The sequence below is a fragment of the Nerophis lumbriciformis genome, linkage group LG14 (assembly GCF_033978685.3).
Source record: "Nerophis lumbriciformis linkage group LG14, RoL_Nlum_v2.1, whole genome shotgun sequence".
NCBI lineage: Eukaryota > Metazoa > Chordata > Actinopteri > Syngnathiformes > Syngnathidae > Nerophis > Nerophis lumbriciformis.
In genome coordinates this window covers 39,583,512-39,610,988 of record NC_084561.2, presented here as the reverse complement: position 1 = coordinate 39,610,988, position 27,477 = coordinate 39,583,512, and the positions used below count along the sequence as shown (strand labels likewise).

The 27,477-nt window shown below is 40.4% G+C and overlaps 1 protein-coding gene across 1 annotated transcript in view; it reads right to left on the bottom strand.

The window, feature by feature from the left end:
- Positions 1-27,477, bottom strand: part of LOC133616371 (retinal Mueller cells isomerohydrolase-like) — a 71,970-nt gene that overhangs the window by 822 nt on the left and 43,671 nt on the right. Inside the window, exons 10-13 of the mRNA XM_061975542.2 lie at positions 22,346-22,475; positions 20,134-20,248; positions 11,383-11,477; positions 11,161-11,272 (exon numbers count right to left, since the gene is read on the bottom strand). Coding sequence (XP_061831526.2) covers positions 11,161-11,272; positions 11,383-11,477; positions 20,134-20,248; positions 22,346-22,475 — 452 coding nt within the window. The remainder of the gene's footprint in view (positions 1-11,160; positions 11,273-11,382; positions 11,478-20,133; positions 20,249-22,345; positions 22,476-27,477) is intronic.

Genomic DNA, 27,477 nt, shown 5'->3' with positions numbered 1-27,477 from the left:
ACAGACTCAATTGGAAAATCTCTAATTTAGATAGATGTCACCAACAGGGGTGCAAATGAGTCATTCTCTATTAGATGCAATGGTTTTTTGTATTGGGACCATGATTTATGTCATCACTTGTTCACCGGTCCTCATATTGTAGGTACGTTTCCTTGTTGATGTCTCAAGAAGGGTAAAAATACAAGAACAAACACACGCACACACACACACACACACACACACACACACACACACACACACACACACACACACACACACACACTGACGGGTCAGCCAACTTCTGACGCCCCTTAAAAAGGTGGGAAAAAAACGCAATAGCCATAGCACACAAAAACAAGTTACAAAGAACACACAAGACTTGCAACAGAGTCAATTTGAAAAATCTCTCATTTTGATAAATTACACCACCAGGGGTGCAAATGAGACATTCTCTATTAGATGCAATGGTTTTCCGTATTGGGGCCATGATTTATGTCATCACTTGTTCACACCTCCTCATATGGACGGTACTTTTCCTTGTTGATGTCTCAAGAAGGGTAGAAACACACACACACACACACACACACACACACACACACACACACACACACTGACGGGTAAGCCAACTTCCGGCGCCCCTTAAAAAAGTGGGGTAAAAACGCAATAGCCATAGCACACACAAACAAGTTACAAAGAACACACAAGACTTGCAACAGAGTCAATTTGAAAAATCTCTAATTTAGATAGATTTCACCACCAGGGGTGCAAATGAGACATTCTCTATTAGATGCAATGGTTTTCCGTATTGGGGCCATGATTTATGTCATCACTTGTTCACACCTCCTCATATGGAAGCTACTTTTCCTTGTTGATGTCTCAAGAAGGGTAGAAACACACACACACACACACTGACGGGTAAGCCAACTTCTGGCGCCCCTTAAAAAGGTGGGGGAAAAAACGCAATAGCCATAGCTGTCAGGTGCAAACACTGTTGACATCTACTAATCAGACAAGAAGCAAGGAATGAATCAGAGACGGAGTTCAATTTAGCTCATGAGGAGACACGTGTTTTGGGCTGTACTCTAGTTACAGATCCAAACTACGTTCTAAAGAAAAGCCCGTGCGCCTCCTCCATTTATTAGGAAAATGGCCCTATTACATCACGGTGACTGAGGGAAGGGGGTAATCTCGACAACTCCAGTAAGACACAATATATGATAATACAAAAATGCAAATATGTTGACACTTGGTGATATCGCCCAGTCTCTTCTCTGCTTTGTCTGGTCTTGGAACCAAATATTCGGCCTTGGCTGCCAGCAGGCCGAGTCTGCACACAACACTGATAACGAGGCTAGCAATCTTTTGGATTGCTAGCTCTGCACAAATTGACAATACTTTATAGTATGGCCCTTAAGCATAAAGCTATGATGATAATATATACATAATTATTCTAACATTTCCCTCCTGTTTATCACATAACTTCCCCAGAATCTTCTTATCCCCAATAACTTCTTCTTACGATTTTCAGTTAATAGTTCATTTCTTTAGGGCCAAGTTATGTTTACACTCAGAGTTCAACATCATCATATTTGTATATATATATAGTCACCAGGGTCTGGAAACAGATCAGGAACACCGTCCAGGTAGGTATCCTCGTCATCAGATTCATCTTTCTTGTCGTCCGCCAGAAGGTGCATCCGAACAGTTCTATCATCTGCTGGGCTAATCGCTGTGGTAATCAGACGGTTAAGCAGAGAACCCAGACAGGGAATACAACTACATCCACACAACGTCAGTTTTGCTGCAAACACAGCCATAGATACTAGAATTGATGATACCAAGGACTTGTATTTGCCGAACACATTCAACCATCCATCCCACATAGGTGAGTGCTCTTCCATTTTACCGTTGAGGGTGCGAAGGCCTTCCAGTGCTCTGGTCAGGCTATCTTCTGCATCAGTGTATTTTGGTATGAAGTACAACACTGTTCACCCAATATTGCGCACACATCTCCTTTTTCCGCTAACAACATGTCTGGCGCCATACGGTTTTGAAAGGCCTTAAGGGAGGTTGCGGCGAGTTGATCAGTGACGACTTCAAGTCCGGCCTTTGTCCAATTTCCTAATCTCTGTACGTTGTAGTGGACATAGTTTATTCTGTCAACATTCTTGTTAATCGTACCCCACCAGCAGACGGATGATTCGAATCCAGCTGCAACTTGATTTACCAATTTGTACTCGTCAGGTACACCTCTGGGGACACCTATTGTATCGATATAAGTTGGATCTCCAACACTTTGCCAGTTTACATCACGTGTAGTTCTTTTCCAATGTTCGGATATCAAACTGTTCAGACGTGTTAACAATTTTTGTACAAATATTGATACATTTACTATGTGTAAGCAGTTGTCTGACGATAAGTTTCCTAACTGTTGTCCAGAGCCTAGTATGTTAATGCAGGTGTAATTAGCTTTTGTCACATGTTTATCAAATATTGGTTTCTGCTTTGTTTCTTTGGTTACAGGCTAGATTTTGTCCCATGTAGTGCAATTCCATTCAGGAGTTGTTTCGCAGATTACTTCAATTAAACCTTTTTGCCATGAGTAACCAATTAACAGCCAAAGGAGGAACCAATTATTACACACCAGTTGTTACTTTGAACATTTATCCACATCATCAAATGGTACGCTTACAACTGTGACTTCCAGCGCGTTTAGAACACTCTGGGTTATTCGGTGTTGCGCATGGTTTGATTTATGCAAACAATCACCAGGAAATATGGGTCTAGTCCACTTGACCATGCCCATAATTGGAAACCCCATCTGGACGTGTTGAACAGTGTGGCATTGGGTGGTCTATTTTGTCCATCAGGGAGTGATATGGTTAACACTAGATTTGGGCCTTAATGTTTCAGAGTTATTCGACTTTTAAAGAATTTAGCTTCTTCACTATCTCCCGGAGCCAGTAATTCATTCATTCATTATTAATAGACAATTCAAAACTTTGGCAACTGAACACATATTTACACACCTATGCTTGAGAAGGAACAGGATAAAGAGAATCTTATATTTCCTGCCCCCTTCAACATAATAAGTAGTCTTACTTAATGGATAGCCCAGATTCACAAGCTTACAAACCAAACAAATGCATCCAAATATAACAAAAAATAATATACACCTCACGGGATGATACAAAACAAATACAAAACCAGACACAAAATAAGTAGAATAATACATATAATCTATACTACAGTATAATATATGTAGTGACCAGAGTGTCCAGTTCCCCCGTATTGGATGTCCTGTGAGGTACCACCAGTAATTTGGCCAGTCTGTTCCTGTGGTGGGAATCCTTTTAAGTTTAACACGAGCGAGCAGTAGAGAATATGAAGTGAGTTTTGGCCCAGGATGTATTTTGCTTTATTCATTATTGAAATGTTTTTGGTTTTTTTGCCACCTTATGTTGTATGTTTTGTATATAAGATTTCCAGTTCATTTGATCATCTATTAATACTCCCCAAAATCTTGTTTCTTTTACCCTTTCAATATCTACTCCGTCTATTTGTATTCGTGTTTGATGCTCTTTTCTACTGTTACCAAATAGCATTATTTTAGTTTTACTGAGATTCAAAGAGTCAAACCATTTTTTTAAATTTGTTCATTTATTCTGTTATTTGTATTATCTTCTGTGTGTTCTCTCCTGAACAGAAAGCAGTTGTGTCGTCCGCAAATAAAACTAACTTTAAGTCCTTTGTAGCTTTACAAATGTCGTTTGTATAAATATTAAACAATCTTGGTCCCAGTATTGATCCCTGGGGTACACCACAAGATATATCTAGCCGTGTTGACATATTTTCACCCATCTTCACATATTGCTTCCTGTTGGTTAAATAGCTTCTTATTCTTGATTAATTGATTTACAAATTGAGGTCCATTGTCATGTATAGATTTAGTTATACCCTATCTTGGTGTTATATCTTTGCATAATGCTTTTACTACTGTTAGCACATCTGCTTTTCCTTTAAAAAATATTTCTACCCACTTTGAAAATGCATCTACTATGACCAGACAACACTGTTTTTCTTCACTCCTATTTTGTTCAATAAAATCCATGCATAGATGCTGGAACGGGTGTTTTGGTTTTGGGGAATTGGCCTCGCACAGGTCATGCATGACGTACAAATTTTTATTTTTATTTATTTTTTGAATAAGAATAAAAGCTGTAGGTAGTATAGTACTTCTGTATTAGGGTCACCATCCCTCCTGTTGAGACATGAGTACAACCATGGCTCAATACTGCTGCTCCGTTTTTTGTTTTTGTTCTTTCTTTTTTTTTTTTGGTTTATTTTTCCATTTATCTTTTTCTTTTGGAGTACTTTGTTGTTGCATGTCTTTTAGTATATCATTATTCATTTCACTAGTTTGTAGTTTAAAACCTTGTATTTCTTCTTCTGCTGTTTGTTTTGCTGTTTTGTCCGCAAACGTGATATTGTCATGATTCGTGGTCCGGATCATGTTTTGTTTAGTTATGTTCTGTTAGTTTTGGACTTCTTTAGTTCCCGTTTAGGCTTCCTTGTTTGTTTTTGTCACCATGGCGACTTATTTTGTTCACCTGTCTCTGATTAGTGCTCGCCCGCTCACCTGCTTCCCGAGCACCAATCAGAGGCATTATTTAAGTTACCTCTGCCAGTCAGTGGGCCTGGCTTCATTATTTATGTCACACTGTTTGTGTCACGCCTGTACCAATTAAGTTTCTTGTTCCATGCCATAGCTTCTGTTTTAGTCTTAGCTTGACGTGTTTTAGGCACGCCTTTCTTTTTATGTTGTTTGTGTTTTTGGTAGTTGGATGATTTATGTTAATAAATCCCATCCTACCTTTACACCTTCGTCCAGAGCCGTCTTTTTGCATTGAAAGAACGAACCGCAGCAAGCTGCATAACCCACGTGTGACAGATATTGCGTCCGTTCCGTTGGTGTGTGCCACACATTTTCACATTGCTATTTTAGCTGCTAACTGTACCGCTTTTAATATTACTTTTAATAGTTCTCCATGTGTTACAAGGTTTCCCGTTGACGTTATCATTCCTCTATTTTGCCAGTGTTGTGCAAATGTGTGCACTGTTGAGAATGCATATTGACTATCTGTGTGTATTGTAACATTTTGATCTTATTAATTTACTTGCTTTAGTGTTACTAGTTGTGCCGCTTGCATTGAGTCATTTGATGCTCATTTGATAGCTTTCAAAACTTCAGTTGCTGTAACAACCGCACATATCCTATTCTATTTTTATTTCACAGAATGCTGCTTTAGCTTCTAAATTCCACTCTATTGGTGTTGACATTTTTAGATTTTTTTTCATACATTAATTTACTTAAAGGAGCTACTATTTCTGTGTAATTTGGTATTCAACTTCTACAGTAATTAGTTAATCCTAGAAATGACAATTTGCTTCTTTGTTTGTAGTTTTGGTGCTTGCAGCACTGCTGTTTTTCTGCTTCCCACAATAGTGCGTCCATCTTTGTTTAGAGAATGTCCTAGATATTTTACTTCTGTTTTGCATAATTGGACTTTTGTTTTGCTTACTTCGTGTCCTTCACTGTGTAGATGATTTAATAAGGCTAATGTATCTTTTTTATAGGTTTCCTTATCCGGTGATGCTAATAATATGTCATCCATGTATATCAAGACCTTTTTCTTCCTCCTGGAGGGTCGAATTTGGACATGCTTGCATGCATTGCTTGTGAAAAGATTGTCTGACTTTCCGCATACCCTTGAGGTAGTCTTGTATAGGTGTATCTTTTCCCTTTATAAGTAAATGCAAACCAAAATTGACTTTCTTTATGTATTGTTATCGAGAAGAATGCATTACTGATATCAATCACTGTGAAATGTGTCCAATCCTGCATATGATGTTTAAAATTACAGCATTTATTGTCCTAATAAACACTAAATCAATATTCCTAATTCAAATGTTATACGTATTACTTCATGTAATTTTAAGTAACATTTTAAAACCACTAAAAACTGTCTATAAGTGTATTAACTATAATTTTACAACTCAGAAGAGACATTCTTCCAATTCTTAATGTTTTATTTGTAATTATTATTCAACAATATTCAAAGCAAACAGTTGTAATGGTTATAGTTACTCACATTATATCATCAAAAGTCTATAGCTAACTGAAAGCTGTTGAGATTGCCATGCCTCTTTATTTAATGTTATGCCATTATCTTATCGTAGCTCACCACCCAGATGTATGGTGTACTGCAAATGTCTAAAAAATATTCTAACCTAAGAATGTTAGACTACACTTTAAAGTTAAACAACTTAAAACTTACACTTAATACATTTATTTTCTAACTTGCACTCCTGGTGCGCCATACGCACACACACACACACACACACACACACACACACAAGGTTATGTGTGTGCGTGAGTGCACATTCTAAGAGATAAGGCGAACACACTCGAAGAGCGTTTTTCTCTCTTTTTTTTTTTTTTTTTTCTTCCTCAGCCTCTAAACATGTAACTTATTTTATATCATTTTATCATGCTATACATATCGACTCTTATTATAGTTATTAATCTAGGTTTTTATTTGTTCCATTATTTTAATTATAGATATATATACATATATATTTGTATATATAAAAGCGCTATTTATATATCCAAACATACAAGTATATCTTCAATCTACATTTTCTTCATATCTTATTTCAATATCCCCCATTATCTCTCGTTCGCATTAGTTTATTCCATTTTGCATTAATTCTTCCTATTGATTTCTTCCCATTTCACTTAAACTACCAAACAAACAAATACACAAACTTGCAGCGAAACACAACCAACAGCCTACCACTTGTGAATACCTTCATTTGTCACTTTCTCATCTTTTCTTCACTTTCGTTTTCCTTTACAAACAACATCCTGTATCCATCTCTTCCTTACACTTCACACAATGTTTCTATTTTCTGTTCTCCTCTCCTAGAAACCATTCACGTAACGTAAGGTTATAAACATTCTTTTTCCATATTTTCTCAATCCATTCTCTTCACCCTCAATCTTCCTTCACCTGCTCTCTCTCTCTCTCTTTCTCCCTCTCTCTCTTTTCACAATACAAACACAACAATCCAAAATAAATCAGTCTTATAAAATACAACATGGTCAGCAGCAATCCAAAACCTTTTAATGTCATGCATCTTTATTTATCTCTTAACAATCATTCCTCCTTCATAACCTGAATTTTAGAATTTTAAACTTTAGATATGATTTAGACTAAAAAAAAAAAATCCTTTGTCTCACACGCCATTAGACTGTACAACTCCTCTCTGGGGGAGCTAGGATGACAGGGGATGCAAAACAATAACAGTGCAATACTTTTTCATAACATGGTCATTAATGCCTAGTTTCTCTTGTGATATTCTTATTTTACTGTTATATTTTCATTCTCATTGTTGCTTTTTATTTTTATTCTATTATAATATTTTTCTATTTTGTTTCCATTTATACCCCCATTATTTACTTTTTACTTTTTAAACTCAATCTCAATTTTGTACCCTGCTGCTGGGATTTTAATTTTCCTTAGGGAACTCTCCTGAAGGAATCAATAGAGTGCTATCTATCTATTACTAATCCGAGCACAGTTCATGACGTCTTGTCCTTGTAAACACTGGACAGACTTCTTATCTTGCAGACATTTATTTCCATTTAGTTTTATTCTCTACATGTAATTCTACATGCTTCAGTGTCACATAGAAATTTGCTTTCTTTGTTATTTATTTCAATTATTATTTCTGGTTTACTTGCTGTCTGTTTACTTAAGTTCTCATAACTTAGTATGTCCTCTGATTAGAATTTGTTTAACGCTGATCTACGTTTTGTTTTTTCTCAGGACAGTCTCGTGCTAAATGTCCTTCTCTGCCACAACGCCAACATGCAGTAGGGTGTAACCGCTGCCGTTGTTGTTTTCTTCTATTTTGGTTATAATAGATTGTAATAGACCATATCAGATCTGCGTTTCTTTGGGTCCCTCTTTCCATTTTGAGAATTTGGAGTAATCCGTCGTACTTTACAGAGCCGAACTTATAAGGATTACTTTTGTCTTTGTTGTAAGATAGTGGTTCAATTTATTATTGTGGTACATATCACTTCTACTGGAGGTTTTTCCCCCAGTGGAGATGTCTTGCCTGATGCCTCCACAATAACCCACTATTACTTCTCACAACTTTAGTATGGAGTGATCGCCTAGTGGCGATAACTCCCACACACTCTCACGTTCATACCTTTCACACTTGTTTTACGGAAGTTTCAGTACTTGTGGACTCCGACGTCCTTATATGGCCTCTTCTGTTTTAGAATTGTCGGTTTTTACGTGGACTCCGATGTCCTTAATTTGGTTTATTTTCAATGTTGAATCTTACGGAAGTTTCATTCTTTGCGGACTCCGACGTCCTTCTGATTTGTAGGCCTTTTTACCTGTTAGAGCCTAGGATTTACAGGGTTTGTTTTTGCGTCGTAACCCTTAGTCACACGCTTTTTGTATGCGTCGTAACCCTTAGTTACACGCTTTTTTTTCTTCTTCTATGCGTCGTAACCCTCAGTCACACGCTATTTTTCCTTTGTAATTCAAAACGTACTCACTGAAATCTGCGTTCCTTCCTCTTGTCCTCGGTTCCCCGTCAGTCGTCAGATCCAGCCAGGGTGCAGAAAAAGCAGCTCCTCAATGGGAGATGTGGGTGCCATGGTCTTCTGGTTTTACTCACCAGGCTGGAATCGTCAGACGTATTGGGATCCGGCTCGAAGGACCAAAGAGATGTCAGGTGCAAACACTGTTGACATCTACTAATCAGACAAGAAGCAAGGAATGAATCAGAGACGGAGTTCAATTTAGCTCATGAGGAGACACGTGTTTTGGGCTGTACTCTAGTTACAGATCCAAACTACGTTCTAAAGAAAAGCCCGTGCGCCTCCTCCATTTATTAGGAAAATGGCCCTATTACATCACGGTGACTGAGGGAAGGGGGTAATCTCGACAACTCCAGTAAGACACAATATATGATAATACAAAAATGCAAATATGTTGACACTTGGTGATATCGCCCAGTCTCTTCTCTGCTTTGTCTGGTCTTGGAACCAAATATTCGGCCTTGGCTGCCAGCAGGCCGAGTCTGCACACAACACTGATAACGAGGCTAGCAATCTTTTGGATTGCTAGCTCTGCACAAATTGACAATACTTTATAGTATGGCCCTTAAGCATAAAGCTATGATGATAATATATACATAATTATTCTAACAATAGCACACACAAACAAGTTACAAAGAACACACAAGACTTGCAACAGAGTCAATTTGAAAAATCTCAAATTTTGATAGATTTCACCACCAGAGGTGCAAATGAGACATTCTCTATTAGATGCAATGGTTTTCTGTATTGGGGCCATGATTTATGTCATCACTTGTTCACACCTCCTCATATGGAAGCTACTTTTCCTTGTTGATGTCTCAAGAAGGGTAGAAACACACACACACACACACTGACGGGTAAGCCAACTTCTGGCGCCCCTTAAAAAGGTGGGGAAAAAAACGCAATAGCCATAGCACACACAAACAAGTTACAAAGAACACACAAGACTTGCAACAGAGTCAATTTGAAAAATCTCAAATTTTGATAGATTTCACCACCAGGGGTGCAAATGAGACATTCTCTATTAGATGCAATGGTTTTCCGTATTGGGACCATGATTTTGGTCCTAAATTGCTCACCGGTCCTCATATGGAAGGTACTTTTCCTTGTTGATGTCTCAAGAAGGGTAGAAATACAAGAACACACACACACACACACACACACACACACACACACACACACACACACACACACACACACACACACTGATGGGTCAGCAAACTTCCGGCGCCCCTTAAAAAGGTGGAAAAAAACGCAATAGCCATAGCACACACAAACAAGTTACAAAGAACACACAAGACTTGCAACAGACTCAATTGGAAAATCTCTAATTTAGATAGATGTCACCAACAGGGGTGCAAATTAGTCATTCTCTATTAGATGCAATGGTTTTTTGTATTGGGACCATGATTTATGTCATCACTTGTTCACCGGTCCTCATATTGTAGGTACGTTTCCTTGTTGATGTCTCAAGAAGGGTAAAAATACAAGAACAAACACACGCACACACACACACACACACACACACACACACACACACACACACTGACGGGTCAGCAAACTTCCGGCGGCCCTTAAAAAGGTGGGAAAAAAACGCAAGAGCCATAGCACACACAAACAAGTTACAAAGAACACACAAGACTTGCAACAGAGTCAATTTGAAAAATCTCAAATTTTGATAGATTTCCCCACCAGGGGTGCAAATGAGATATTCTCTATTAGATGCAATGGTTTTCCGTATTGGGACCATGGTTTATGTCCTAACTTGTTCACCGGTCCTCAAATGGACAGTACTTTTCCTTGTTGATGTCTCAAGAAGGGTAGAAACACACGCACACGCGCACACACACACACACACACACACACACACACACACACACACACACACACACACACACACACACACACACACACACACACACACACACACACACACACACACACCGACGGGTCAGCCAACTTCTGGCGCCCCTAAAAAGGTGGGGAAAAATTGCAATAGCCATAGCACACACAAACAAATAACAAAGAACACACAAGACTTGCAACAGAGTCAATTTGAAAAATCTCTCATTTAGATAGATTTCACCACCAGGGGTGCAAATGAGACATTCTCTATTAGATGTAATGGTTTTCTGTATTGGGACCATGATTTATGTCATCACTTGTTCACACCTCCTCATATGGACGGTACTTTTCCTTGTTGATGTCGCAAGAAGGGTAGAAACACACACACACACGCACACACACACACACACACACACACACACTGACGGGTCAGCCAACTTCTGGCGCCCCTAAAAAGGTGGGGAAAAATTGCAATAGCCATAGCACACACAAACAAATAACAAAGAACACACAAGACTTGCAACAGGGTCAATTTGAAAAGCATTATGTTCTTTACAAGTGTATGTAAACTTTTGACCAGGAGTTCTACAGTAAACACAATATCACCATGAGGTCATTTGGAGTCTTAGTAAAACTGGTGTAATCCATACCGTCATCCTCCTGTGCAGCTCCTGGTGTTGGTACAAACAGAGGCTCAGACGGGTAACATTCATCCTCCTGCCACACCCACGTCTCTTTGGTCTGCACGTTTAATTTGACGATCTGCAAGTATGGGCATTGGACGCGTTTCTCAACAAACATTTCACGTCTGACGGGGGGGAGCCAATCAAATTGAGGGGCCCTCGGATGAGTTCTTGAATAATTGTCCTTACCTTGTCCGGGATGAAGTGGTTGAGTCCCAGGCCGTAAGTGAAGGAATATTTCTTCCCCCGGCAGTGAGAATAATTAATCTGGGGAAACTCAAATGCTGAATTCAGACAAAAGAGATGAAGGGAACAATGAATAATGTTAAGTTCTTATGTGCATTCACTCATTTAGTCTCATTTACCTTCAAAACTGAAGTACTTTGAATGGACTAACCCAGCCTAACAATTATGGAAGGTCAAATGGGACAAAATTATATATTTTTTATATTTACTTTAATGTGTCATTAAGTAATTATAACTGTAATCAAAAGTGCATTTAATCATTTATATAATCACGATTGATTTAATTAATTATTTCATTAGCGTTTAATGAATGTATTTTATTTGTCAAAGCTCAGCCAATCAAAGCCAGAGGGCGGGGCTAACATACACTATATTTCCAAAAGTATTTGGCCACCTGCCTTGACTCACATATGAACTTAAAAGTGCCATCCCATTCCTACCATTCTTCCCAAAAGTGCATTGGTGAGGTCACACACTGATGGCCTGGCTCTCAGTCTTCGTTCTAATTCATCCCAAAGGTGTTCTATCGGGTTCAGGTCAGGACTCTGTGCAGGCCAGTCAAGTTCATCCACACCAGACTCTTTATGGACCTTGCTTTGTGCACTGGTGCACAGTCATGTTGGAAGAGGAAGGGACCCGCTCCAAAAACTGTTCCCACAAGGTTGGGAGCATGGAATTGTCCAAAATGTTTTGGTATCCTGGAGCATTCAAAGTTCTTTTCACTGGAACTAAGGGGCCAAGCCCAACTCCTGAAAAACAACCCCACACCATAATTCCTCCTCCGCCAAATTTCACACTCGGCACAATGCGGTCCGAAATGTAGCGTCCACCTGGCAACCTCTAAACCCAGACCCGTCCATCAGATTGCCAGATGGAAAAGCGTGATTCATCACTCCAGAGAACGTCTCCACTGCTCTAGAGTCCAGTGGCGACGTGCTTTACACCCCCGCATCCCACGCTTTGCATTGGACTTGGTGATGTATGGCTTAGATGCAGCTGCTCGGCCATGGAAACCCATTCCATGAAGCTCTCTGCGTACTGTACGTGGGCTAATTGCAATGTCACATGAAGTTTGGAGCTCTGTAGCAACTGACTGTGCAGAAAGTCTTTGCACTATGCGCTTCAGCATCCGCTGACCCCTCTCTGTCAGTTTACGTGGCCTACCACTTGGTGGCTGAGTTGCTGTTGTTCCCAAACTCTTCACTTTTCTTATAATAAAGCAGACAGTTGACTTTGGAATATTTAGGAGAGAGGAAATTTCACGACTGGATTTGTCGCACAGGTGGCATCCTATGACAGTTCCACGCTGGAAATCACTGAGAGCGGCCCATTCTTTCACAAATGTTTGTAGAAGCAGTCTCCATGCCTAAGTGCTTGATTTGATACACCCGGGCCAAGTGACTACAACACCTGATTCTGATCATTTGGATGGGTGGCCAAATACTATAGTGTACATCTAGTCCAATGATTGCTCTGGTCTGAAGCCTGGAACTTTGGAAGTCTTTCAAATACGGCGGCTGAGGTGTATATACGGGTACTCTTACTTTTTCGGGAGTTGGTGGTAGATACTTTAGACCATGGGTGCAAAGTGTTCTTGGTATTTGTTCTGTTGTGTTCATGTTGTGTTAGGGTGCGGATGTTCTCCCGAAATGTGTTTGTCATTCTTGTTTGGTGTGGATTCACAGTGTGGCGTATATTTGTAACAGTGTTAAAGTTGTTTATACGGCCACCCTCAGTGTAACCTGTATCGCTGTTGATCAAGTATGCCTTGCATTCACGTGTGTGCGCGTACAGAAGACGCACATACCTTGTGACTGGGCCAGCAAGTTGTTAGAATGGATGAAAAGCGGACGTGACGACAGCTCGTAGAGTACGTTAAAGGCAGTGCCTTTAAGGCACGCCCCCAAGACTGTGGTCCGGGTGGGCTACGAGATATAATGACTGATGAACACCTTCGTTCGATAATGAAGGTTGCCTCAGCTCAAAGCCTGAGCCCCGACATTAATGAACTACACTCTTAGAAATAAAAGTGCTAAGTAGAACCATATATGGTTCTTCGGCTCGTCCTCATAGGAGAACCCTTTTTGGCTCCAGGTAGAACCTTTTTATAAAGGTTCCACCTGGAACCCTTTTGGAGGGTTCTACCTAGAACTGTGTGTGTAAGGTTCCACCCAGAACCCCCCATGAGAGGTTCTACAAAGAACCCACGCAGGGAGTTCCACTAAGAACCCTTTCGTATTTCAAGGGTTTCATCTAGAACCCACACAGGGAGTTCCACTAAGAACCCTTTTGTATTTCAAGACTTTCATCTAGAACCCACGCAGGGAGTTCCACTAAGAACCCTTTCGTATTTCAAGGGTTTCATCTAGAACCCACACAGGGAGTTCCACTAAGAACCCTTTTGTATTTCAAGACTTTCATCTAGAACCCACGCAGGGAGTTCCACTAAGAACCCTTTCGTATTTCAAGGGTTTCATCTAGAACCCACACAGGGAGTTCCACTAAGAACCCTTTTGTATTTCAAGACTTTCATCTAGAACCCACGCAGGGAGTTCCACTAAGAACCCTTTCGTATTTCAAGGGTTTCATCTAGAACCCACACAGGGAGTTCCACTAAGAACCCTTTCATTTGTCAAGGGTTTCATCTAGAACCTATGCAGGGAGTTCCACTAAGAACCCTTTCATGTTTCAAGGGTTTCATCTAGAACTCACACAGTGAGTTCCACAAAGAACTCTTTCATGTTTCAAAGGTTTCATCTAGAACTCACACAGTGAGTTCCACAAAGAACTCTTTCATGTTTCAAGGGTTTCATCTAGATCTGACACAGGGGGTTCTAAAAACATCCCTTTTCAAAGGTTTTCACTGATAACCGTCTTGTCTTCTGAGGGTTCTATAAAGAACCATATTGTATTCTACAGATCAGTTTAGTTCATATTATATTGTGGTCATTTATCATGTTGACATTGAACAAACATTCAAAACATTTTAATGAGAAAAACATTTATTTAAAGATAGGCACCATTATTGGCAAATGTTATCAGGAAGTATGTCCCTGGTGACACAGGATCTTACCCATGCTTTCAACAATCCCTGAAGAACTCTTTCTTCCAAAAACGGTTCTCTGGATCAAAATAGTTCTTACTGGAACCCTTAGTGTTAGTGAGAACCCTTTTAAAACCAATTATTCAGAAAAGGGGTTTTAAAGGGTTCTCTGGATCAAAATGGTTCTTACTGGAACCATTAGCGTTACCAAGAACCCTTGAAAAACCCTTTCTTTGGGAAAGGGTTTTTCAGAAGCAAATGGTTCCAGTTAGAACCTCAGCCCTTGTAGAAGAACCCTTTTAGAACCCTTATTTCTAAGAGTGTAGCATCCAAGAAAAGATGGCAGGTATCTGGCTTGGGCACATCAGATTAGATTGACTGAGCAGTTTAAAGTCCTGAATGGTTGGTTTATTCATTGTTATTTTATTTTCAAATTGATTAGCCTGTGGAAAAAGTTAATGTTGATATTTACCTCAGAAGGCTGCAAATGGAAAAGAGGCATTCAATTTTTATTTAAATTCTATTTGATATGCCATTGCCATCCATCCATCCATCTTCTTCCGCTTATCCGAGGTCGGGTCGCGGGGGCAGCAGCTTAAGCAGGGAAGCCCAGACTTCCCTCTCCCAAGCCACTTTGTCCAGCTCCTCCCGGGGGATCCCGAGGCGTTCCCAGGCCAGCCGGGAGAGATAGTCTTCCCAGCGTGTCCTGGGTCTTCCCCGTGGCCTCCTACCGGTCGGACATGCCCGAAACACCTTCCTAGGGAGGCGTTCGGGTGGCATCCTGACCAGATGCCCGAACCACCTCATCTGGCTCCTCTCCATGTGGAGGAGCAGCGGCTTTACTTTGAGCTCCCCCCGGATGACAGAGCTTCTCACCCTATCTCAAAGGGAGAGCCCCGCCACTCGGCGGAGGAAACTCATTTCGGCCGCTTGTACCCGTGATCTTGTCCTTTCGGTCATGACCCAAAGCTCATGACCATAGGTGAGGATGGGAACGTAGATCGACCGGTAAATCGAGAGCTTTGCCTTCCGGCTCAGCTCCTTCTTCACCACAACGGATCGATACAGCGTCCGCATTACTGAAGATGCCGCACCGATCCGCCTGTCGATCTCACGATCCACTCTTCCCTCACTCGTGAACAAGACTCCGAGGTACTTGAACTCCTCCACTTGGGGAAAGATCTCCTCCCCAACCCGGAGATGGCACTCCACCCTTTTCCGGGAGAGAACCATGGACTCGGACTTGGAGGTGCTGATTCCCATCCCAGTCGCTTCACACTCGGCTGCGAACCGATCCAGCGAGAGCTGAAGATCTTGGCCAGAGGAAGCCATCAGGACCACATCATCTGCAAAAAGCAGAGACCTAATCCTGCAGCCACCAAACCAGATCCCCTCAACGCCCTGACTGCGTCTAGAAATTCTGTCCATAAAAGTTATGAACAGAATCGGTGACAAAGGGCAGCCTTGGCGGAGTCCAACCCTCACTGGAAACGTGTCCGACTTACTGCCGGCAATGCGGACCAAGCTCTGGCACCGATTATACAGGGAGCGAACTGCCACAATAAGACAGTCCGTTACCCCATACTCTCTGAGCACTCCCCACAGGACTTCCCGGGGTACACGGTCGAATGCCTTCTCCAAGTCCACAAAGCACATGTAGACTGGTTGGGCAAACTCCCATGCACCCTCAAGGACCCTGCCGAGAGTATAGAGCTGGTCCACAGTTCCACGACCAGGACGAAAACCACACTGTTCCTCCTGAATCCGAGGTTCGACTATCCGGCGTAGCCTCCTCTCCAGTACACCTGAATAGACCTTACCGGGAAGGCTGAGGAGTGTGATCCCACGATAGTTGGAACACACCCTCCGGTTCCCCTTCTTAAAGAGAGGAACCACCACCCCGGTCTGCCAATCCAGAGGTACCGCCCCCGATGTCCACGCGATGTTGCAGAGTCATTGATATGCCATTGATATTTTTTAATTATTATTATTATTATTTGAAACTCGATTTTGCATGTCACTATAACGTTATATAAGCCTTGCTTGTTCAATATTCAATGCAAAACTTGTTTGGGTCCCAATTAAAAGGTTAATTTGTTCAACCTTTAAATTTTGGCCCACTCTGTATTTGAGTTTGACACCCCTGATGTAGACTGTTGTATGTAAAAACAAGGCCAGAGAGTACCCAGAGAATGGAGCAGTTAAAGTTGAGGAATTTATTGAAGATTCCTAAATTATTTGTGCACTTTCAGACCAAAATATCGACCGTCGTTTCTCAGCAGAGGTGTGACATCCACGAACGAGTCCAGTCTTTTGAACAGACTCTTGTAAAGTGAACACTGAGAACCGATTCGTTTGAGAGCCGTTTTTTTATGCACATGCAAATGCAGCTCTACCCGACTGGCAACTATTGACTATACAATGAGTCAGGGTCAAAGAAAACATAGCAGCATTTGTATTTTTTTTTTACTTTTCATTGTTATTTGTATCCACTTTTAATTGTTCTGATATATAAAGAAGCTGAAGTATACACACTAGTTTGTGTAATGCCGTACAATTTTGTATTCATATCTTAATTTTTATTCTAATTTTATTTGTACTATTTACATACACAAATATATTCATTCTTACTCATTATTCATGTATTTTTTTGTATTGCTAAGGTGAGGGGAAATTCAAAATAATGATGTCATTGTCAAAGCATGTGGATATGGCACCACCTTTAGGAATGTCAATACAATGAAAACTAAACAATAACATTATTGCCAATACAGGAGGTACCACATCTGCGGTCCCCTTCAAGGTTTCCTCATTGTCATCCCACTGGGTTGAGTTTTTCCTTGCCCTGATGTGGGATCTGAGCCGAGGATGTCGTTGTGGCTTGTGCAGCCCTTTGAGACACTCGTGATTTAGGGCTATTTTAGGGCTACTTTGATTGATTGATTGATGATGTCCGCTGTAACATTGGCACAAGAATGGCTACGCTGACGTTAAATAGCAGACGCGATGAAGAAATGATCTTGGGTTGCACTACAAACGTGACGCTACTACCGAGAATGCGTCGGGGCGAGATGCAGGTCCAGGGCAAAGAAAGACCGGCGGGAGAGTTTTTTCGAAGTAGTGTGGTGGCTATTTTTTGCTACGAGGTTAATTTCCAATAGCTAACATTTGCATTATCATTTTGATTCGAGCATGGAAAGTCACTTACCAGTTTACAAAGAACAGAGCGTTGGCTGAAAATCCTACCTCATCTTTGAGCTCACACCAGCGAGTGAAAAGCAAAGCAATGTTGATCCTAACTGTCCTTTTATCCGAGTTCGCTCAGTTTTTCTTTTTTTGTCTCCTCAGACAAAACTTTTCATTTCTTTGGTTGTTTTGGAACTCCGGCCATGATAGTAGTAATTTCACGTTGGCATTCTTCTTCTTCTTTTAGTTGTCCAGCAGCACGCAGGCGTTCGCGTCAACGTCCGTCTTTTTAACGAATGGGGAAAGGGGCAGTGACGTATGGCGTCCTTCCTACAATAACTCGTCTAGCCTTACTATTTTTCTTTACCTAGCCTTTTTTTTTTTTAGTCAGCATTGTTCAAAGACTGACCTGAAAGTACTTAAACCAGCAAAGAAAACCAAAGCAATGTTGATCCTGACTGTCCTTTTATCGGAGTACGCTCAGTTTTTCTTTTTTTGTCTCCTCAGACAAAACTTTTCGTTTCTTTGGTTGTTTTGGAACTCCGGCCATGATAGTAGTAATTGCACATAGTCATTCTTCATCTTCTTTTAGTTTTCTAGCAGCACGCAGGCGTTTTTTGTGTCAACTCCCGTCTTTTTAACGAATGGGGAAAGGGGCAGTGACGTATGCCGTCCTTCCTACGACAACTCGTCGAGCCTTACTATTTTTCTTTACCGTGCCTTTTTTTTTTTTTAGTCAGCATTGTCCAAAGACTGACCTGATAGTACTTAAACCAGCAAAGAAAAGCAAACCAATGTTGATCCTAACTGTCCTTTTATCGGAGTACGCTCAGTTTTTCTTTTTTTGTCTCCTCAGCCAAAACTTTTCGTTTCTTTGGTTGTTTTGGAATTTCGGCCATAATAGTAGTAATTGCACGTAGGCATTCTTCTTCTTCTTTTAGTTTTCTAGCAGCACGCAGGCGTTCGAGTCAACTTCCGTCTTTTTAACGAATGGGGAAAGGGGCAGTGATGTATGCCGTCCTTCCTACAATAACTCGTCAAGCCTTACTATTTTTCTTTACTGAGCCTTTTTTTTTTTTAGTCAGCAATGTTCAAAGGCTGACCTGATAGTACTTAAACCAGCAAAGAAAAACAAAGCAATGTTGATCCTAACTGGGGCGGCATGGCGTAGTGGGTAGAGCAACCGTGCCAGAAACCCGAGGGTTGCAGGTTCGCTCCCCGCCTCTTACCATCCAAAAATCGCTGCCGTTGTGTCCTTGGGCGGGACACTTCACCCTTTGTCCCCGGTGCCACTCACACCGGTGTATTGTATGATGAATGATAGGTGGTGGTCGGAGGGGCCGTTGGCGCAAATTGCAGCCACGCTTCCGTCAGTCTACCCCAGGGCAGCTGTGGCTATGAAAGTAGCTTACCACCACCAGGTGTGAACGAATGATGGGTTCTACATGTAAAGCGACTTTGGGTACCTTAGAAAAGCGCTATATAAATCCCAGTTATTATTATTAACTGTCCTTTTAGCCGAGTACACTCAGTTTTTCTTTTTTTGTCTCCTCAGCCAAAACTTTTCGTTTCTTTGGTTGTTTTAGAACTTCGGCCATGATAGTAGTAATTGCACGTAGGCATTCTTCTTCTTCTTTTAGTTTTCTAGCAGCACGCAGGCGTTCACGTCAACTTCCGTCTTTTTAATGAATGGGGAAATGGGCAGTGATGTATGCCGTCCTTCCTACAACAACTCGTCAAACCTTACTATTTTTCTTTACCTAGCCTTTTTTTTTTTTAGTCAGCATTGTTCAAAGGCTCACCTGATAGTACTTAAACCAGCAAAGAAAACCAAAGCAATGTTGATCCTAACCGTCCTTTTATCCGAGTACGCTCAATTCTTCTTATTTTGTCTCCTCAGACAAAACTTTTCGTTTCTTTGGTTGTTTTGGAACTTCGGCCATGATAGTAGTAATTGCATGTAGTCATTCTTCTTCTTCTTCTTCTTTTAGTTTTCTAGCAGCACGCAGGCGTTCGAGTCAACTTCCGTCTTTTTAACGAATAGGGAAAGGGGCAGTGACGTATGGCGTCCTTCCTACAACAACTCGTCTAGCCTTACTATTTTTCTTTACCTAGCCTTTTTTTTTTTTAGTCAGCATTGTTCAAAGGCTCACCTGATAGTACTTGAACCAGCAAAGAAAACCAAAGCAATGTTGATCCTAACTGTCTTTTTATCCGAGTACGCTCAGTTTTTCTTTTTTGTCTCCTCAGACAAAACTTTTCGTTTCTTTGGTTGTTTTGGAACTTCGGCCATGATAGAAGTAATTGCACGTAGTCATTCTTCTTCTTCTTTTAGTTTCCTAGCAGCACGCAGGTGTTCGCGTCAACGTCCGTCTTTTTAACGAATACCATGCCTTTTTTAAAATTTGTCGGCATTGTTCAAAGGCTGACCTGATAGTACTTAAACCAGCAAAGAAAACCAATACCTTGTCTGGGTTGTGACAAGATGACTTCAGGTTCCAACCAGATAGTTCCGTCACTATGAAGAACAGCAGTTGCAGTCGTGTAGGACAGAGAGACCATGTTCTTTCCTTGGTCCTCCTAAAATGTAAAGAAAAAGATACTGTGATCCCACAAAATACTTAAAGACTGACTGATTCGACAATGGATGTCGTCATCACAACAACTATGAATTATGAAGGAAAAAGACAGGGGGGAACGTAAAGAAGGTCTATCAAACAGAAGCAGGACTAGATTGCGATCTTGTGATTTGTTTACTTATTACCTTAGTCTCTAAATATTAAAACTATCACAATCTGTGTTATGTTAAAAAGATAAATGTCCTTTTTTACATATCTAACCGTATCTGCTTTTTTCTTCCATACATACAAGATAGGTAGGTAGGTCTTTATTGTCGTCGCACAAGTACAACAAAACTTTGTTTTCAGCACAAACCCGTTCAAGATTAGACAAACTAAAATCGTATGTAAATTATCAAAAACTTTCCGTTCGCTGAGTTCCCAGTGAACAGACAAGAGGCTGTCTTTGTTGCACCAAGCCAAAGGCTTGGAAAATTCCATTGTATACGATGGGAGGAGACGGGAGGGGTTATCTATTTTGATCCATGACCTGTCCAAGCTCGATCCAGGACCAGTCCAAGCCCGAGTCATCTTTTTCTTTTGTGTTAATGTGACCGAAAACAATGGCTGTTTACATACTCCTCATTCCTTTAGAAACAGCTGTTGTTATGTAAACAGGGAAAGTCCAAATAAAAAGAGGTGGCGCACAATCTTTCGCCAGAGCGTGCTGGAGACTGTACAAGAGTACAGCCCAGAAGTTTCTCCTCAAATTGAGCCAAATTTAATTCTGTCTCTGTTTAATTCCTTGCTTCTTGTCTCATTTAATAGATGTCATCAGTGTTTGAACCTGACAAGCAGAGTACTGCATTCTTCACCCATTCTTCCCTAAAAATAGGTGGCATACAATCTTTCGCCACAGTGTGCTGAGACACTTTACAAGGGTACAGTGTCCACGCGTCTCTCCTCAAATTGAGCAAAATTGAATCCTGTCTCTGTTTATTTCCTTGCTTCTTGTCTCGTTTAATAGAGGTCATCGATGTTTGAACCTGACAGTCACAGAACAGGAACGCTGAAGGGTCGCCACCAGGCGCCCCGTAAAAGATGGGGAAAAAGGTAAAACGCTGGGGAAGGATGAGTAGGAAAAATACAATCTGAAAAAACCTCCATAGCAAAGCACATATACACAATACAACATACATCTCCAGACTTGCAACAGAGGGGAGGGAGTGAGGGGCTACGGTGGCAGGCTGCAGCTCTTCAGGCGCTGCCCCTAAGGGGTGATGGACGCGTCAAGGGCGTTGGATGGGAGGTGGGATATGTGTGTGTGTGGCGTATATTTTTTGTGGATACATGTGTGTGTGTGTAAGCCTGCCACGTGTCTCTATTCCGCGGCCTTGGTCTTGTGCAGCCGCAAGTTAAAAAAGTTAAAGTTAAAGTACCAATGATTGTCACGCACACACTAGGTGTGGCGAAATTATTCTCTGCATTTGACCCACGTGAGGGGAGCAGTGGGCAGCAGCGGTGGCCGCGCCCGAGAATAATCTTTAGTGATTTAACCCCCAATTCCAACCTTTGATGCTGAATGCCAAGCAGGGAGGTAACGGCTCCCATTTTTTTAGTCTTTGGTATGACTCGGCCGGGGTTTGAACTCACAACCTACCGATCTCAGGGCGGACACTGAGTAGAAACAGGGACGCTGATGGGTCGCCACCAGGCGTCCCGTAAAAGATGGGAAAAAGGTCAACGCTGGGGGAGGATGGGTAAAATAATACAATCTCGACTGGGCCAGTCTGGGGTGGGAAAAAACCTCCATAGCAAAGCACATATACATATTACAACATACATCTCCAGACTTGCAACAGAGGGGAGGGAGTAGGGGACATGGTGGCAGGCTGCAGCTCTTCAGGCGCTGCCCAGCCGGCCATCACCCCTAAGGGATTCGCGTCAAGGGCGTTGGATGGAGGGTGGGGTATGTGTGTGTGTGGCGTGTATTTTTTGTGGATACATGTGTGTGTGTGTAAGCCTGCCAAGTGTCTCTATTCCGCGGCCTTGATGTCGTGCAGCCGCTAGTCAGTTCAAAATCAACAACAGGTGTTTTTGTGCGTGCGTGGGTACTCACGCTGTGTATATCCAGAGGCAACACGTATCGCCTGACCTCAGGCTGAGGGGCTTTCAGGGCAGCTTTTTTAACCTCTTCCCACTCGTTCCTCATGTTGGCCAGGTACAGGTAGTTGTACACAAAGTCAAAACTGCAAACACAGACAATCATTACCATCACGTTTTATTAAAGAGACTGTAGAACCGCGACCACTTTTATTTCACAGACAGATGTTTTTTTGATGTAAGTATGCATGCATGTTCCCCAGGAAGCCATGAAATAAGGTGTGAGGTTCCCTAAGGTTCAATTTTAGGTCCCGTTCTTTTTCATCTTTGCATGCTGCCTCTTGGATGTCATTAGGACAAACCAGAGGTTTCAGTTATAGGGTTCTGGAGGCCAAAAAAAGAAACTAAGACTCTGAGCTGACTTTTGGTAGCCATCCACAAGCTTCTGCTTGAATTTTTGACCACTCCTCTTGACAAAATTGGTGCGGTTCAGCTAAATGTGTTGGTTTTCTGACATGGACTTGTTTCTTCAGCATTGTCAACACGTTTAAGTCAGGACTTTGGGAAGGCCATTCTAAAACCCTCATTCTAGCCTGATTTAGCCATTCCTTTACCTTTTTTGACGTGTGTTTGGGGTCATTGTCCTGTTGGAACACCCAACTGCGCCCAAGATCCAACCTCCGGGCTGATGATTTTAGGTTGTCCTGAAGAATTTGGAGGTAATCCTCCTTTTTCATTGTCCCATTTACACACCCCGTTTCCATATGAGTTGGGAAATTGTGTTAGATGTAAATATAAACGGAATACAATGATTTGCAAATCCCTTTCAACCCATATTCAATTGAATGCACTACAAAGACAACATATTTGATGTTCAAACTCATAAACTTTATTTATTTTTTTGCAAATAATAATTAACTTAGAATTTTATGGCTGCAACACGTGACAAAGTAGTTGGGAAAGGGCATGTTCACCACTGTGTTACATGGCCTTTCCTTTTAACAACACTCAGTAAACGTTTGGGAACTGAGGAGACACATTTTTGAAGCTTCTCAGGTGGAAGTCTTTCCCATTCTTGCTTGATGTACAGCTTAAGTTGTTCAACAGTCCGGGGGTCTCCGTTGTGCTATTTTAGGCTTCATAATGCGCCACACATTTTCAATGGGAGACAGGTCTGGACTACAGGCAGGCCAGTCTAGTACCCGCACTCTTTTACTATGAAGCCACGTTGAAGTAACACGTGGCTTGGCATAGTCTTGCTGAAATAAGCAGGGGCGTCCATGGTAACGTTGCTTGGATGGCAACATATGTTGCTCCAAAACCTGTATGTACCTTTCAGCATTAATGGCGCCTTCACAGATGTGTAAGTTACCCATGTCTTGGGCACTAATACACCCCCATACCATCACAGATATTGCCTTTTCAACTTTGCGCCTATAAACATCCGGATGGTTCTTTTCCTCTTTGGTCCAGAGGACACGACGTCCACAGTTTCCAAAAACAATTTGAAATGTGGACGCATCAGACCACAGAACACTTTTCCACTTTGTATCAGTCCATCTTAGATGAGCTCAGGCCCAGCGAAGCTGACGGCGTTTCTGGGTGTTGTTGTTAAACGGTTTTCGCCTTGCATAGGAGAGTTTTAACTTGCACTTACAATTGTAGCGACCAACTGTAGTTACTGACAGTGGGTTTCTGAAGTGTTCCTGAGCCCATGTGGTGATATCCTTTACACACTGATGTCGCTTGTTGATGCAGTACAGCCTGAGGGATCGAAGGTCACGGGCTTAGCTGCTTACGTGCAGTGATTTCTCCAGATTCTCTGAACCCTTTGATGATATTACGGACCATAGATGGTGAAATCCCTAAATTCCTTGCAATAGCTGGTTGAGAAAGGTTTTTCTTAAACTGTTCAACAATTTGCTCACGCATTTGTTGACAAAGTGGTGACCCTCGCCCCATCCTTGTTTGTGAATGACTGAGTATTTCATGGAATCTACTTTTATACCCAATCATGGCACCCACCTGTTCCCAATTTGCTTGTTCACCTGTGGGATGTTCCAAATAAGTGTTTGATGAGCATTCCTCAACTTTATCAGTATTTATTGCCACCTTTCCCAACTTCTTTGTCACGTGTTGCTGGCATCAAATTCTAAAGTTAATGATTATTTGCAAAGAAAAAATGTTTATCAGTTTGAACATCAAATATGTTGTCTTTGTAGCATATTCAACTGAATATGGGTTGAAAATGATTTGCAAATCATTGTATTCCGTTTATATTTACATCTAACACAATTTCCCAACTCATATGGAAATGGGGTTTGTACTCTCTGTAAAGCACCAGTTCCATTGGCAGCAAAACAGGCCCAGAGCATAATACTACCACCACCATGCTTAACGGTAGGAAAGGTGTTCCTGGGATTAAAGTCCTCACCTTTTCCCCTCCAAACATATTGCTGGGTATTGTGGCCAAACAGCTACATTTTTGTTTCATCTGACCACAGAACTTTCCTCCAGAAGGTCTTATCTTTGTCCATGTGATGTATTAGCCACCAAGAGTCCGCGTTCCGCTATAATGTGAAACTATGAGGTTACCGACCATAGGGCGCACCGGATTAAAAGGTGCCAAACAGCTCAATTTTTGTTTAATTTGACATCACATGGACAAAGATAAGACCTTCTGGAGGAAGGTTCTGTGGTCAGATGAAACAAAAATTGTTTGGCCACAATACCCAGCAATATGTTTGGAGGAGAAAAGGTGAGGCCTTTAATCCCAGGAACACCATGCCTACCGTCAAGCATGGTGGTGGTAGTATTATGCTCTGGGCCTGTTTTGCTGCCAATGGAACTGGTGCTTTACAGAGAGTACAAACCCCATTTCCATATGAGTTGGGAAATTGTGTTAGCTGTAAATATGAACGAAATACAATGATTTGCAAATCATTTTCAACCCATATTCAGTTGAATATGCTACAAAGACAACATATTTGATGTTCAAACTGATAAACATTTTTTTTTTTTGCAAATAATCATTAACTTTAGAATTTGATGCCAGCAACACGAGACAAAGAAGTTGGGAAAGGTGGCAATAAATACTGATAAAGTTGAGGAATGCTCATCAAACACTTATTTGGAACATCCCACAGGTGTGCAGGCTAATGTTTTGGGAACACTTTAGTATGGGGAACATATTCACCATTAATTAGTTGCTTATTAAAGTAACAGACTTAATTTAGAATGACTAATAAGCAATAATTCTGAGGTTTTTGAGGGAAGACTCTTAGTTAACGGCTTACTGGTTGTATAATAAGGCCATGCAGAATAAGGCATTAATAAGTACTTAATAATGACTAATTAAGAGCCAATATGTTACTAATTTGCATGTTAATAAGCAACTAATTACCGTATTTTTCGGACTATAAGTCGCAGTTTTTTTCATAGTTTGGCCGGGCTCCAGTGCGATTTATATATGTTTTTTTCCTTCTTTATTATGCATTTTCGGCAGGTGCGACTTATACTCCGGTGCGACTTATACTCCGAAAAAATACGGTAATGGTGAATATGGGTTCCCCATAATAAAGTCTTACCAATGTTTTAATTAATTTTTCATTAATTTTTATGTATGATTTTAAACTTTTCTTTGGTTTTTAATTTGTATTCTGTTATTTTCTGTATTATGTATTGCTATTATGAATACGATTATTGTCACTATTTAAAGTATTTTATTTGTGTATTAATATATTAGTATTTTATTTTTGATACATTCTAAAATATGTTTTATACTATTTTTTAGATGACGTTGATTTTTTGTTATTCTCTAGCCAATATGTTACTAATTTGCATGTTAATAAGCAACTAATTACCGTATTTTTCGGACTATAAGTCGCAGTTTTTTTCATAGTTTGGCCGGGCTCCAGTGCGACTTATATATGTTTTTTTCCTTCTTTATTATGCATTTTCGGCAGGTGCGACTTATACTCCGGTGCGACTTATACTCCGAAAAAATACGGTAATGGTGAATATGGGTTCCCCATAATAAAGTCTTACCAATGTTTTAATTAATTTTTCATTAATTTTTATGTATGATTTTAAACTTTTCTTTGGTTTTTAATTTGTATTCTGTTATTTTCTGTATTATGTATTGCTATTATGAATACGATTATTGTCACTATTTAAAGTATTTTATTTGTGTATTAATATATTAGTATTTTATTTTTGATATATTCTAAAATATGTTTTATACTATTTTTTAGTTGACGTTGATTTTTTTGTTATTCTCTAGCCAATATGTTACTAATTTGCATGTTAATAAGCAACTAATTACCGTATTTTTCGGACTATAAGTCGCAGTTTTTTTCATAGTTTGGCCGGGCTCCAGTGCGACTTATATATGTTTTTTTCCTTCTTTATTATGCATTTTCGGCAGCTGCGACTTATACTCCGGTGCGACTTATACTCCAAAAAAATACGGTAATGATGAATATGGGTTCCCCATAATAAAGTCTTAGCAATGTTTTAATTCATTTTTCATTATTTTTTTATGTATGATTTTAAACTTTTCTTTGGTTTTTAATTTGTATTCTGTTATTTTCTGTATTATGTATTGCTATTATGAATACGATTATTGTCACTATTTAAAGTATTTTATTTGTGTATTAATATATTAGTATTTTATTTTTGATATATTCTAAAATATGTTTTATACTATTTTTTAGATGACGTTGATTTTTTGTTATTCTCTAGCCAATATGTTACTAATTTGCATGTTAATAAAGCAACTAATTACCGTATTTTTCGGACTATAAGTCGCAGTTTTTTTCATAGTTTGGCCAGGCTCCAGTGCGATTTATATATGTTTTTTTCCTTCTTTATTATGCATTTTCGGCAGGTGCGACTTATACTCCGGTGCGACTTATACTCCAAAAAAATACGGTAATGGTGAATATGGGTTCCCCATAATAAAGTGTTACCAATGTTTTAATTAATTTTTCATTCATTTTTATGTATGATTTTAAACTTTTCTTTGGTTTTTAATTTGTATTCTGTTATTTTCTGTATTATGTATTGCTATTATGAATACGATTATTGTCACTATTTAAAGTATTTTATTTGTGTATTAATATATCAGTATTTTATTTTTGATACATT